General features: G+C 41.5%; 2 protein-coding genes across 14 annotated transcripts; both read left to right on the top strand.

Moving 5' to 3' along the window:
• The first annotated feature begins 239 nt into the window (after positions 1-239).
• Positions 240-5,287, top strand: LOC306991956 (uncharacterized protein). 9 transcript variants are annotated; one of them, XM_079600296.1, is made up of 7 exons: positions 242-321; positions 425-477; positions 582-2,027; positions 2,097-2,231; positions 2,301-2,435; positions 2,505-2,648; positions 2,772-5,287. In XM_079600296.1, exons 1-7 carry the CDS (start codon positions 302-304, stop codon positions 4,409-4,411), a joined length of 3,573 nt encoding a protein of 1,190 aa, XP_079456422.1. In that variant the 5' UTR covers positions 242-301; the 3' UTR covers positions 4,412-5,287. The 9 variants fall into 9 exon arrangements, with proteins under 9 accessions (XP_079456414.1, XP_079456422.1, XP_079456420.1 ...); XM_079600294.1 differs by having other exon boundaries at positions 2,505-5,287; XM_079600295.1 differs by having other exon boundaries at positions 582-2,231.
• A 1,763-nt stretch (positions 5,288-7,050) lies between these two features.
• LOC306991235 (uncharacterized protein) lies at positions 7,051-11,058 on the top strand. 5 transcript variants are annotated; one of them, XM_079598898.1, is made up of 4 exons: positions 7,051-7,147; positions 7,968-8,042; positions 8,132-8,187; positions 8,288-10,371. In XM_079598898.1, exons 2-4 carry the CDS (start codon positions 7,984-7,986, stop codon positions 10,330-10,332), a joined length of 2,160 nt encoding a protein of 719 aa, XP_079455024.1. In that variant the 5' UTR covers positions 7,051-7,147; positions 7,968-7,983; the 3' UTR covers positions 10,333-10,371. The 5 variants fall into 5 exon arrangements, with proteins under 5 accessions (XP_079455024.1, XP_079455023.1, XP_079455022.1 ...); XM_079598897.1 differs by lacking the exon at positions 7,051-7,147 and adding an exon at positions 7,485-7,561; XM_079598896.1 differs by lacking the exon at positions 7,051-7,147 and adding an exon at positions 7,567-7,856.
• Positions 11,059-12,903: the final 1,845 nt, after the last annotated feature.

Genomic DNA, 12,903 nt, shown 5'->3' with positions numbered 1-12,903 from the left:
GGTGATCAAGCTCATTTTGTATAAGGTATATGAGATATCCTAGACATTAGATGAAAGTCTGAATTAATTATCTACTTTACAATGTTTAAACAGCAGAGGGTATCAGAGCCTTCATAAAACAATCAATTATCTTTTAACAGCCAGTAAGTTTCCCAGGTGAACGATGTTTCATTTAATTAGTTATTTTCTCTTAATTGGACTAATGAGGGCCTATAAAATACACTTATCTCCAGCTACATGTATGCTTGTATTTGTGTCCTCTGTGTAGTGTTTTGAGAAAGTGAAAGGGATTTTGTTTGCCATGGATCAATGGTGGAACAAGTGAGTTTATGAATGTAAACAATCTGTGTTTGTGAATGATTCTGCAAATATTAAGGTTATTTTTTTATGTCATGTAATTAATATTTTGTGTAAATACTTGCAGGTTACCCTTGTTTGTAATCTTCCTGATTTTGGGCAATGCTTCTGGATTTAAAGGTACAATTTATCTATCTCTCCTTGGTTTTCTAAGCTTTATTTATTATTATTATTATTATTGTGGGGGTCTATCTACAAAGCTTTCTGTTTTGTTTAATTCACAGGTGGAGCTTATTCAAATGCCTACCGCCAGTGGGGTCAGCCTTCTGACAATACTTTCTCACCTCGTGCAGTCCAGTCTTCAGTGTCAGAGGTCCCCGTGTCTGGGATTTTGCCTGAAGTGGGCTCTAGTGTATTCACTAACAGACCCCTGAAAAGGCTGAACTTACTCAAGTTTGTTAAAGGTGGTGTTTCCAGCAGGCTTGAATCAACGTCCTACGCCCAAACCGTTCCAAGCAACTCAATTTTGGCTTCCTTGCCCCTACCCTTAAATGAACAGCTTGCAGGCAGTTTTACATTACTCCACGGTTCCTCTGGATCAACCATTACGGATACTGCTAGCGTTTCTGCACAAGGAGACAGTACTAACTTCCCTGCTGTACTTGGCACTTCTGGCCTGTCCACCAGTAATCAGAGCTCCCCTAGTTTGTACATGTCCAGCTCCCAGGAAACTTCTGGTGCTAAATCAATAGAAGCCAATTTGCCTGTGTTCTCTCAGGGGAGTGTATTGTACAACAGTTCATCTGCTCCAGGTGCCACTTACAACTCTCAAGCTAGCCCTCCACCACTTTCAGAAGGCTCTGGTCAATCGATCTCCCCTCAGGGTGAAAGCAGTTACAGTGGTTTGCCTCAGTCTCAAGGTGCCTCTGATACCCTTGACTCCTATAACAAGCTTAGTTCTTCATCTGTTCCTAGTCAGTCTACCAGTGATCAGAGTACCCCCAGTCTGTATAGTTTGAGCTCTCAGAGTAGTTCTGGCAGTTTGCTGGAAGCTTCTGGCTCTTCCTTTCAAGTTGACTTGTCTCCCCAATCTCAAGAAACCTCAAATCAACTCCTGCCATCACCTTTGGAGATTTCTAGCCAGTCTAGTAATAGTCAAAGCACTCCCAGCTTGTTTATGGTTAACACAGATTCACAGTCAACAGGTCTGTCTTCACCTTTAGACACTCAGAGTAGTCTTTCTCAAAGCATTTTGTCTACCTTGACTCAGGGCTCGGCTTCCACTTCTCAGGGAAACTCTCGGCCTGAATTGTCTGGAAGTTCTGGGCAACTCCTCCCCACACAAGTTGAAAGTGGCAGTTATAGGGGTGTGTCCCAATCACTTAGCACTTCTAGTCGGTATGCCCCAGGATCCCTGATGCATAGAAAATTTGATTCCTTACCAATTGGTATTTCTAGCCAGTACACAAGTGTTCAAAGTTCACCTAGTGTGTCTACAAGCACCCAGAGCAGGTCTGGCACTCAATTGACAACTTCTACTTCTACCTTATCTCTGAAGCCTCAGGGCATTGTGGGCATGTATGCCCCTGCATCTCCTACCAAATATGCGAGTGTTCCCATGCCTTCGCACCAAGCTGCTCATCATAGCTCTGGGGCTCTGTTTGGGGCCTATACTGGTTTTGCTCCTCAAGGAATGAGTAGTACTTACAGTGGTTCTGTCCAGCCTCAAGGTACCACAAGTCAGTTTGCCCCTGGGTCTTCACCATCCTATCCAAGTGTATCATTATCCTCACCCCAAGGTGCTGTCGGTCAGTATGCCGCTGTCCAGAGTTCGAGGAAGCAGTTTACCTCTAGCTATGGCACAGTGTCAGGGTCCTCTACTCCATTCAACCTTCAGGAAAGCAACACTTATGGTGGATCACTGCAGCCTCAAGGTACCCCAAGTCAGTTTGCCTCTGGATTTTCATCCTCCTATCCAAGTGTATCATTATCCTCACCCCAAGGTGCTGTCGGTCAGTCTGCCGCTGTCCAGAGTTCGAGGAAGCAGTTTACCTCTAGCCATGGCACAGTGTCAGGGTCCTCTACTCCATTCAACCTTCAGGAAAGCAACACTTATGGTGGATCACTGCAGCCTCAAGGTACCCCAAGTCAGTTTGCCTCTGGATTTTCATCCTCCTATCCAAGTGTATCATTATCCTCACCCCAAGGTGCTGTCGGTCAGTCTGCCGCTGTCCAGAGTTCGAGGAAGCAGTTTACCTCTAGCTATGGCACAGTGTCAGGGTCCTCTACTCCATTCAGCCTTCAGGAAAGCAACACTTATGGTGGATCACTGCAGCCTCAAGGTACCCCAGGTCAGTTTGCCTCTGGGTCTTCATCCTCCTACCCAAGTGTATCATTATCCTCACCCCAAGGTGCTGCCAGTTTGTCTGCTACAGTCCAGAGTTATCGAAAGCAGTTTACCTCTACCATCACAGGCAGCACTGGCACCCCGGAAGGGTCCTCTACTCCCTTCAACTTGCAGGGAAGCACTACTTATGGAGCATCACTCAAGCCTCTAGGTACCACAAGTCAGTTTGCCTCTGGGTCTTCATCCTATCCAAGTGTATCATTATCCTCACCCCAAGGTGCTGTCGGTCAGTCTGCCGCTGTCCAGAGTTCGAGGAAGCAGTTTACCTCTAGCTATAGCACAGTGTCAGGGTCCTCTACTCCATTCAGCCTTCAGGAAAGCAACACTTATGGTGGATCACTGCAGCCTCAAGGTACCTCAAGTCAGTTTGCCTCTGGATTTTCATCCTCCTATCCAAGTGTATCACCATCCTCACCCCAAGGTGCTCCCAGTCAGTCTGCTACAGTCCAGAATTCACGGAAGCAGTTTACCTCTAGCTATGGCACTGTGTCAGGGTCCTCTACTCCATTCAGCCTTCAGGGAAGCACCACTTATGGGACATCACTCAAGCCTCAAGGTACCACAAGTCAGTTTGCCTCTGGGTCTTCATCATCCTATCCAAGTGTATCATCATCCTCACCCCAAGGTGCTGCTGGTCAGTCTGCCGCCGTCCAGAGTTCGAGGAAGCAGTTTACCTCCAGCTATGGCACAGTGTCAGGGTCCTCTACTCCATTCAGCCTTCAGGGAAGCAACAAATATGGTGGATCACTGCAACCTCAAGGTACCCCAAGTCAGTTTGCCTCTGGGTCTTCGTCCTCCTATCCAAGTGTATCACCATCCTCACCCCAAGGTGCTGCCGGTCAGTCTGCTGCAATCCAGAGTTCAGGAAAGCAGTTTACCTCTAGCTATGGCACCGTGTCAGGGTCCTCTACTCCATTTAGCGTTGAGGGAAGCACCACTTATGGTGGATCACTCCAGGCCCAAGCGACCACAAGTCAGTTTGCCCCTGCATCTCCATCCTATAATTGTCATTGTGTATCATTGTCCTCGCCCCAAGATGTTGCTAGCCAGTCCAACCAAGCGATTCAAAGCTATTCTCTGTCCCAGAGCCAGAAGTCCCAAAGATGGAAGCCTTCTCAAGGTATTCAGACTTCAGGTGGAGTTGTGTCACAGGGTAGCTCTCTGTCTCAAAGCTCTCCAATACAGAGTAGCTTCTCTTTCCTGTCTTCAGCAGGAGGCTCATCAGGAGATTCTGGACGGTTTGTTTCTGCACAGGATGGTACCACAAGTTATGGTGGCCTTTCTCAAAGCCTCTCCAGCAAGTACACCCCTGAGTCTCATGCCAAGCTTGGTTACCCTCCCCTATCTGTTACTACCAGTAATCAGAGGTCAAATGGCCTGTATGGCTCAGACTCTCTGCGAACCCAGGGTCTCCTTGGTGTAGCTGAAAGAACCTCTAGACTTTCATCTCAAGCTCCTCCCGACTCCCCAATCAGTAAGAAGATATCTGAGCGTTTTGTGACATTGCAGCGCCTCACAGGTTCCAACAGAGCTCCATCTTTAGGCTTGAGTGCCCAAGCATCTTCTGTTGGTATGTTTTCTGGTATCCCGCAGACTGCACAGGCTCTACGTGAATCTGGGTCAGGTGTCCAGCTATTCAAGCAACCCTTCCTCAAGCCTCTACTACTCCGTCAAGGGCTAAGGGACTCTACAAAAACTGCCTCATAATGCAAAGTGATGTCTTCCAGAATAAAACTGAATAAATGTTTGAAAGTGTTTCTTGTTCTTGTGGGTTTAATGCAACATTCAAAGGATATAACTCATGCTAGTTGAGTTTATTTACCTTGGTAAAGGGGTGCCATCTAGGGTTTTTCAGTATAACAAATTGGTTAATTATTATTTATTTTTTGGTAGGCATTCTGTTTTAACTAAAATTTGGGGGCTCCAGCAGCCACTACTCCGCTAAGGGCTCTACAAAAACTGCCTCCTAAATGCAAAGTGATGTATTCCAGAATTTAAAATCTAAAATGTTTTAAATTAAGTTTTCTTGTGCTTGTGGAAATAACGAACTAATGCTAGTTAAGTTTAACTTGGTAAAGGGGTGCCATAGGGTTTTTTGGTGTGCTAAATTGGTTTAGGCAGTAGCTGTCTTAATGACATTATTTATTGTATTAGGCATTGACCCTTAACTAAAATGTGGGTAAGGTTTGTGCAGTTTTGGAAACTAAAATCTTTTTGAAAATTACAGCTTTTTTATTTTCTCTGTTGTCATGATCTGCACTCATTTATTCATAGTGCCGTTTCACAATGTAATTTGGCTGAAATATGTTTAGTTTATTAAATAAGTGGCAAGGGGAAGTAAAAAAAAAGAAGCAATTGGTATATAGCTGATCTTAGTGTTTAAATATTGGTGATTGGTATCTTCCTCAAATTTCCTGATGGGTGCAATATTTTCTCAAATCTTTTTCTAATGTTGTTTTTAACTTTGAATCTTATTTACCTCAAGTCTTGTTTTTGTGCTAATGGCAGACCTATCATTGTATTAACCAATGTATATTATGTATTAAATGCATAAAGTATTTAATACATGGTGGATCAAATGTAACCCTTAAATAGAATGTTTCGCCTATCATTACATATTCGTGTCTTTAGCGACCCGGATCTACATCTAACACTGATGGATCTCTACCTGTTGTGATCATATTAAACTCTCCTAATATTAAAGTAACTATTACAGAAGAAAAAAATAGAGCTTATTTTGTTTCCTTTTGGAGCTTGGTTCAGTTCATAAAAGATCAAATTGTTGTGCAGAAAAATATATACTTACACTTTTACACACCTCAGCGACCCTGTACAATTTTTTTTTTTTTTTTTTTTTACAAAAAATTAATGGGAAAATAGGCATTCTTTTGTAATTTTATATTTTTTTTCTTGTTATATTGTTTATAATTAATTGATTGAGGAATACTAAGAAGGTTGTCTAACTTTAAAAAATGAATGAGGTGGAGGGTAGTGAATGACGTGGCGGATTACTATAAAGACCCGGGGTTTGCATTTAAGGGTTAACTTGTAAAATTTATTGGGCAAGTGAAAAACAATTGCACAAAAGATCTACTGGGCAGAGATTCAAATCAATAACTTCCCTGAACATAACCTGAAGTTAAAAAATGGCTTCAAGAACATAAGATTTAAAGCTTATAAACTGAAGTCTGTGTAGTTGTAGTTGGTGAGAAATAGTAGTAGTTTGTTTTAGTTTGTGTGTGAGAAACCTAAGTTTTTCAGATGTCTATTTACAGCAGATAGTCACTGTACCAAAGTTAACTTTTTACCTTTCCTTTCCTCTTACTGCCAAAGATTACCAACCAGAGAAAAATGTCAGGACAAAAACAATAAAAGCCTGACTTTTATGCCTGGTCCATTATAAAATCTGGGTTTATTTTGGGTAATTTTTTTTGTTCAAATTCCACTGTTCTATTTCATTTGTCCACATACAGCCCAAAACAGTTATGAATACAAGCTTGTAAATGACATTCAGCAGGGTACCACAGAGTGGTGCTGTGGTCATTTAAACCAAGAACTATATAATCAGAACCCATTTCTCATTAGGCTGTCTTCCCTTTTGAGACTATTTCTGAGACATTTTAGTGGGCAAAAGTGTGGATATACAACAATGGCATTGTAGGCCCTATGTATGAAATTATGCATCTTTGGTAGTGATTTGATTAAAGGATAATTCCGGTATTTAACACCTTGAGTCTATATTGTAGTTTGTTTTGGATGAACAAGAGTGGTGGACAAAAATGTTTTGACAATGGTTCCTCTCTCGAGTTTTTGACTATAATAGAATTGGCCATGGACCCATTTAACATTGGAGTCAATGGGCATGTCCGAAAATCTCATTAAAACAGCCAATAATGATCGTTTACAAAACTGTTAAACTCACCGAGTGTTTAGTGGTGTTCGTTGATGATTATAAACAATATATCGTCGCAATATATGATTCCAATCCGTTTATTTTGCTATAGTGGAACTATTTTTTCAGACACTTCACAACTGTGTAACTTCTGCTCAATATTTGAATCTGAAGCATTAGCACACTCCCGACCACTTGATGGCGATAACTGATGTTTATGTCTCGCGGGACACTCACGGTCACAGTCGAGTTCAACTTCATATTACAAGTAACAATTAATGAAGGTTTTGTTTGTTTATTTCGCTTACTCTCCCGGAGCACAGTTGCTCTGCTCGCTAGCCTTATGAGAAACGGAAGCGAGCAAAAAGACTACATCGACCAAATGTAAACAGCCCCCTTTCCGTTTCCAGTAGCGCATTTATATTAACGAGCACTCAGTCCTTCAACAGAATTCAATGGGATTTTACAAAATGACGAATAAAACACGACAGAAACTGTATTTCGCAACACTTTTTGTTTCTGGAACATCAACTAACATCACGAATCACTCGGTGAGTTGCACAGTTTTGAAATCTAATGTTAAAGGTTGTTTTAATGACATTTTCGGACATGCCCATTGACTCCATTAAATGGGTTATTTTCTCACAACTACAAACTTTACATACATGCTGCTCACATATTATTATAGCAGAGCTTGTGCTGAATACAATCAGACTTTAGGCATAAAAATGTTATAGCTAACAGAGTGAAGCACAAATGTCAAAACACCTCCAGGGCCCCAAAACACCTCAGCCCTCAGAGGGATAACCTCGTGAAGGACGCACAGGTGTCTGTGATTACAACTCCACTTAACCTAGTTAATAATACACTCACTAATTTTTACAATGAGACCTTATTGTAAAGTGTTACCAGATAATTGATGATTCTTTTATGAAGGCTCTGATACCCTCTGCTGTTTAAACATTGTAAAGCAGATAAAGCAATTTGTTACAGCATTTGTTAATCTTATTAGTTAGTAAAAATACAGCTGTTCATTGTTTGTTTATGTTAGTTCACATTGCATTGATAACGTTAACAAATTTAACATTTTAACAATCTATTAGTAAATGTTGAAAATAACAGTAACTAAGATTGATAAATACTGTAGAAGTATTGTTCATTCTTAGTTCTAGTTAACTAAAGTAATAAACCAATGTTAACTACTGAAACCTTATTGTAAATTGTTACCAATTATCTTTTCACAGCCAGTTAGTTTCCCAGGTGAAAGATGTTACATGTAATTAGTTATTTGCTCTAATTGGACAAATGAGGGCCTATAAAATACACTTATCTCCAGCTACATGTATGCTTGTGTTTGTATCCTCTGTGTAGTGATTTGAGAAAGTAAATGCTGGGGTTTTGGAGTACTCAGGGTTTTTTGTTTGCCATGGAGCAAGGGTGGAACAAGTGAGTTTATTCAATCTGTTTGTGAATGATTCTGAAAATATTCAGTTTACTTTGTTATAAGTTATGCATTTTATATTTTTTACTTGTAGGTTACCCTTGTTTGTAATCTTCCTGATTTCTTTGAAGAATGCTTATGGGTTTAAAGGTAATCTTTTTTTCTTCTTGTCTTTCATTCATATTCACTTATGTGTGTTCTTTAATTGTGAGCTTTGTCTACAAAGCCTTCTATTTTGTTGAATTCACAGGTGGAGCTTATTCAAATGCCTACAACCAGTGGGGTCAGCCTTCTGACAATACTTTCTTACCTCATGCTGTCCAGTCTTCTGTGTCAGAGGTCCCTGTGACTGGGACTTTGCCTGAAGAAGTGGGCTCAAGTTTATTCACTAAAACACTCCTGAAGAGAGGTTCACGGAAGCAATTTACCATCACAGGCAGCACTGGCACCCAGGAAAGGTCTTCTCCCTTCAACTTGCAGGAAAGCAACGCTTTTGGTGGATCACTGCAGCCTCAAGGTACCCCAAGTCAGTTTGCCTCTGGATTTTCATCCTCCTATCCAAGTGTATCACCATCCTCACCCCAAGGTGCTCCCAGTCAGTCTGCTACAGTCCAGAATTCACGGAAGCAGTTTACCTCTAGCTATGGCACTGTGTCAGGGTCCTCTACTCCATTCAGCCTTCAGGGAAGCACCACTTATGGGACATCACTCAAGCCTCAAGGTACCACAAGTCAGTTTGCCTCTGGGTCTTCATCATCCTATCCAAGTGTATCATCATCATCACCCCAAGGTGCTGCCGGTCAGTCTGCCGCCGTCCAGAGTTCGAGGAAGCAGTTTACCTCTAGCTATGGCACAGTGTCAGGGTCCTCTACTCCATTCAGCCTTCAGGGAAGCAACACATATGGTGGATCACTGCAACCTCAAGGTACCCCAAGTCAGTTTGCCCCTGGATCTTCATCATCCTATCCAAGTCTATCACTATCCTCAACACAAGGTGCTGTCGGTCAGTCTGCTACAGTCCAGACTTCACGGAAGCAGTTTACCTCTAGCTATGGGACCGTGTCAGGATCTTCTACTCCATTCGGCCGTCAGGAAAGCAACACTTATGGTGGATCACTGCAGCCTCAAGGTAACCCAAGTCAGTTAGCCTCTGGGTCTTCATCCTCCTATCCAAGTGTATCATTATCCTCACCCCAAGGTGCTTCTAGTCAGTCTGCTACAGTCCAGAGTTCACGAAAGCAATTTACATCTAGCTATGGCTCGCCCTCCCAATCAGGGTCCTCAACTCCATTCAGCCTTCAGGGAAGCACCACGTACGGTGGGTCACCCCAGGTGCAAGCTATAAGTCAGTTTACCCCTGCATCTCCATCCTCCTTTAATTGTAACTGTGTATCATTGTCCTCGCCCCAAGATGTTGCCAGTGTGTCTGCTACAGTCCAGAGTTTACAGAAGCAGTTTACCTCTAGCTATGACTCGCCCTCCCAATCAGGGTCCTCTACTCCATTTAGCGTTCAGGGAAGCACCACTTATGGTGGATCACTCCAGCCCCAAGCGACCAAAAGTCAGTTTGCCCCTGCATCTCCATCCTATAATTGTCATTGTGTATCATTGTCCTCGCCCCAAGATGTTGCTAGCCAGTCCAACCAAGCGATTCAAAGCTATTCTCTGTCCCAGAGCCAGAAGTCCCAAAGATGGAAGCCTTCTCAAGGTATTCAGACTTCAGGTGGACTTGGGTCACAGGGTAGCTCTCTGTCTCAAAGCTCTCCAATACAGAGTAGCTTCTCTTCCCTGTCTTCAGCAGGAGGCTCATTGGGATATTCTGGACGGTTTGTTTCTGCACAGGATGGTAGCACAAGTTATGGTGGCCTTTCTCAAAGCCTCTCTAGTAAGTACACCCCTCAGTCTAATGCCAAGCTTGGTTACCCTCCCCTATCTGTTACTACCAGTAATCAGAGGTCAAATGGCCTGTATGGCTCAGACTCTCTGCGAACCCAGGGTCTCCTTGGTGTAGTTGAAAGAACCTCTAGACTTTCATCTCAAGCTCCTCCCGACTCCCCAATCAGTAAGAAGATATCTGAGCGTTTTGTGACATTGCAGCGCCTCACAGGTTCCAACAGAGCTCCATCTTTAGGCTTGAGTGCCCAAGCATCTTCTGTTGGCATGTTCTCTGGTATCCCGCAGACTGCACAGGCTCTACATGAATCTGGGTCAGGTGTCCAGCTATACAACCAACCATTCCTCAAGCCTCTACTACTCCGTCAATCGCAAAGGGGCTCTACAAAAACTGCCTCCTAATGCAAAGTGATGTCTTCCTAAATAAATGTTTGAAACGTTTTTCTTGTTCTTTGTTCTTGTGGGTTTAATGCAACATTCAAAGGATATAACTCATGCTAGTTGAGTTTATTCACCTTGGTAAAGGAGTGCCATCTAGGGTTTTTCAGTATAACAAATTGGTTATTTATTTTTTTGGTAGGCATTCTATTTAACTAAAATGTGGGGGATATTTAAAAGCGGTTATAGTTGAGGCTTTGTGCAGTTTTGGAGTTTCTAATCTCCTTTTTAAATATCAGTTTTTTTTTTCTTCTCCCCAGTCTTTACTTATATTCAGCCTTTTTAGTGTTGGCATTTCACAATGCAAATTGTCTGAAATGTGTAGTTATACGTTGCAGTATATTAAATAAAAGTGGCAAGAGGTAAAACTATTAGCTATCTGTTTATGCCTGATCTTGATGTTAAAATATTGATGATTGGTATCTCCCTTAAATGTCTTTATGCAAAACTTTCTTCAAAGCTGTAACTTTTCTAATGCTTATTTTACCTTGAGTCTTATTTCACCTCCACTGTTTTTGCACTGACACAGACCCATTATCCATATTTGGTTTATGTATATTGGTTGATCATTTAAATGTATTGAAAAACAATTGCACAAAAGCTCTGTTGGGCAGAGATTCAAATCAGTAAAACTCAACTTAAACTGAGGTTAAAAAAATTGAAGATAAAAATGGCTTTTACACCAAGATTTTAGTTATAAACAAGTCTGCGTGGTTGCCAGTGCTGCAAGGTTTGAGTGGGAGAATCATGTTATTCAGATGGTTATTTACAGTAGATAGTCTGCAGGCCTATCAAAGTTAACTGTTTACCTTCTCATCTTACTGCTTAATATTTCCAGCCAGAGGAAAATGCCAGGGCAAAAACCAAGGAACTCCCTTGTGGTCCATAAAAAATCTGCATTTACTTTGGGTTTATTTTCTCCACTGTTATTTCATTTGTCCAAAGCCTAAAACAGTTATGAATAAAAGTTTGTATATGACATTCAGCAGGCTACCACAGAGTGGTGCTGTGGTCATTTAAACCAATAAATATAATAAGATCCCATATCTCATTGGGCTGTCTTCCCCTTTGAGACTATTTCTGAGACATTTTAGTGGGTAACAGTGCATAAACAACATGGCATTGTATGAAATTATGCATCTTTGGTATTGATTTGATTAAATGAATGTTAACGCCTGATTATACTGTGCACTGTACAATGAACAGAGAAAACATGAGATAAAGGCCAGATCGTCCAAAATATTGCTGTGTATTTACTAGAGATTTTGAGGATTGTGGTCTGGTTCAACCCTGTTTTCTCATTTTCATGTAATGTTCTGTGAAAATGCTGCTTTAAAGGACATGCGTTATATGTTTTCCATTCTGTCCAGCTGTGTGTATGAAATTGCGGCAACTGAAATGTGTGGGTTCAGTGTTTGAGGAATTTTGATGATAGAAATGGAGTATTATTTCCATGGGTTTATATCTAAAGATACAAAGTCACATAAATAATATGTCATTTGCACAGGAGGGACCAGAGGGAAGGTGTTTTGGGCATAATGCACAATGCTATTTCCAGCACAGTCCCAACCAAATGTATCACAAAAAGCCCCAAACATAATTATGAGATATCAAGCCTGTTGGTAAAGGGGTGATAATTTAGGCTTGTTTTGGAGCCACAGGATCTGGACTGCTTCCGGTCATTGAGTCCACCATGAACTCCTCTGTATAATGTATTCTAGGGACAAATATGAGGCCATCTGTCCAACAAATAAAGCTTGGCTTTTAGTTTTACAACAGAACAATGACACCAAGGCCACCAGAATATTGAAAAGTCATGGTTTTGGAATGACCAGGTAAGCCCAAATCACAACCCTGTTGTGATGTCCTAAGAGATAGTCCACCCAAAAGTAAAAAATGATGGTGGTGACTGAAACATTTCTTAAAATAACTTTTTATTTACATTCCACAAGGTGACAAAATGATGAAGACAGAAAAGAATGTCAGAATTTTCTTTTTAGTATCCCTTTAAAAAGTGTAAGGAATTACTCAGACTTCAACGAACTGTAGAAATGTTGGCATTTCTGGCAACGTGCTCAATCTACAATATAGTGAAATTGTGGCAAAATGGAACCTGTTAGAAAAAAGAAAATGATAATAAACCGTAATCAGCATATAGATTGTTTCCCACTCTCTGACTAAATGCTCTCTTCAGAGCATCTGTCAGGCTCTATATAGACAAGCAGTGTTTTGTGAATGAGAAATGTTTTTGATGAAAGCTCTTGTACAGCTCTCATCTTTTGCGATGGGACAAATCCTGGCACACAATGCTCCACTTGGCAGCGTATCTCTCTTTTTTGTAATCATCATTAGAGGTATTCGTCCTGCTGCTCCGGTGTGACCTCTTTGTCACGTCCCATAGGTCAACATGCGTCTGCTCGATACTAAGGCCACTATCATGGACAGATGTGTCACTGGCCCTCAGGAGGTGGCAGCATTCTGGTGCCAAAAAAAAAAAAAGAAGACAGTAATGGATTATTGTCATGACACGTCACC

Source organism: Phoxinus phoxinus (assembly GCF_949152265.1).
Source record: "Phoxinus phoxinus genome assembly, chromosome: 23".
NCBI lineage: Eukaryota > Metazoa > Chordata > Actinopteri > Cypriniformes > Leuciscidae > Phoxinus > Phoxinus phoxinus.
Note: the sequence above shows the minus strand (reverse complement) of the source record. Positions and strands in the feature narration are given on the sequence as shown.

Excerpts from the sequence above, each read along its gene's own strand:
- LOC306991235 (XM_079598895.1), top strand. The coding sequence starts at position 7,984 with ATGCTGGGGTTTTGGAGTACTCAGGGTTTTTTGTTTGCCATGGAGCAA. Across the intron at positions 8,043-8,131 it reads ATGGAGCAAGGGTGGAACAA|GTTACCCTTGTTTGTAATCT; the intron begins GTGAGTTTATTC and ends TTTTACTTGTAG. Across the intron at positions 8,188-8,287 it reads GAATGCTTATGGGTTTAAAG|GTGGAGCTTATTCAAATGCC; the intron begins GTAATCTTTTTT and ends TTGAATTCACAG.
- LOC306991956 (XM_079600288.1), top strand. The coding sequence starts at position 302 with ATGGATCAATGGTGGAACAA. Across the intron at positions 322-424 it reads ATGGATCAATGGTGGAACAA|GTTACCCTTGTTTGTAATCT; the intron begins GTGAGTTTATGA and ends AAATACTTGCAG. Across the intron at positions 478-581 it reads CAATGCTTCTGGATTTAAAG|GTGGAGCTTATTCAAATGCC; the intron begins GTACAATTTATC and ends TTTAATTCACAG.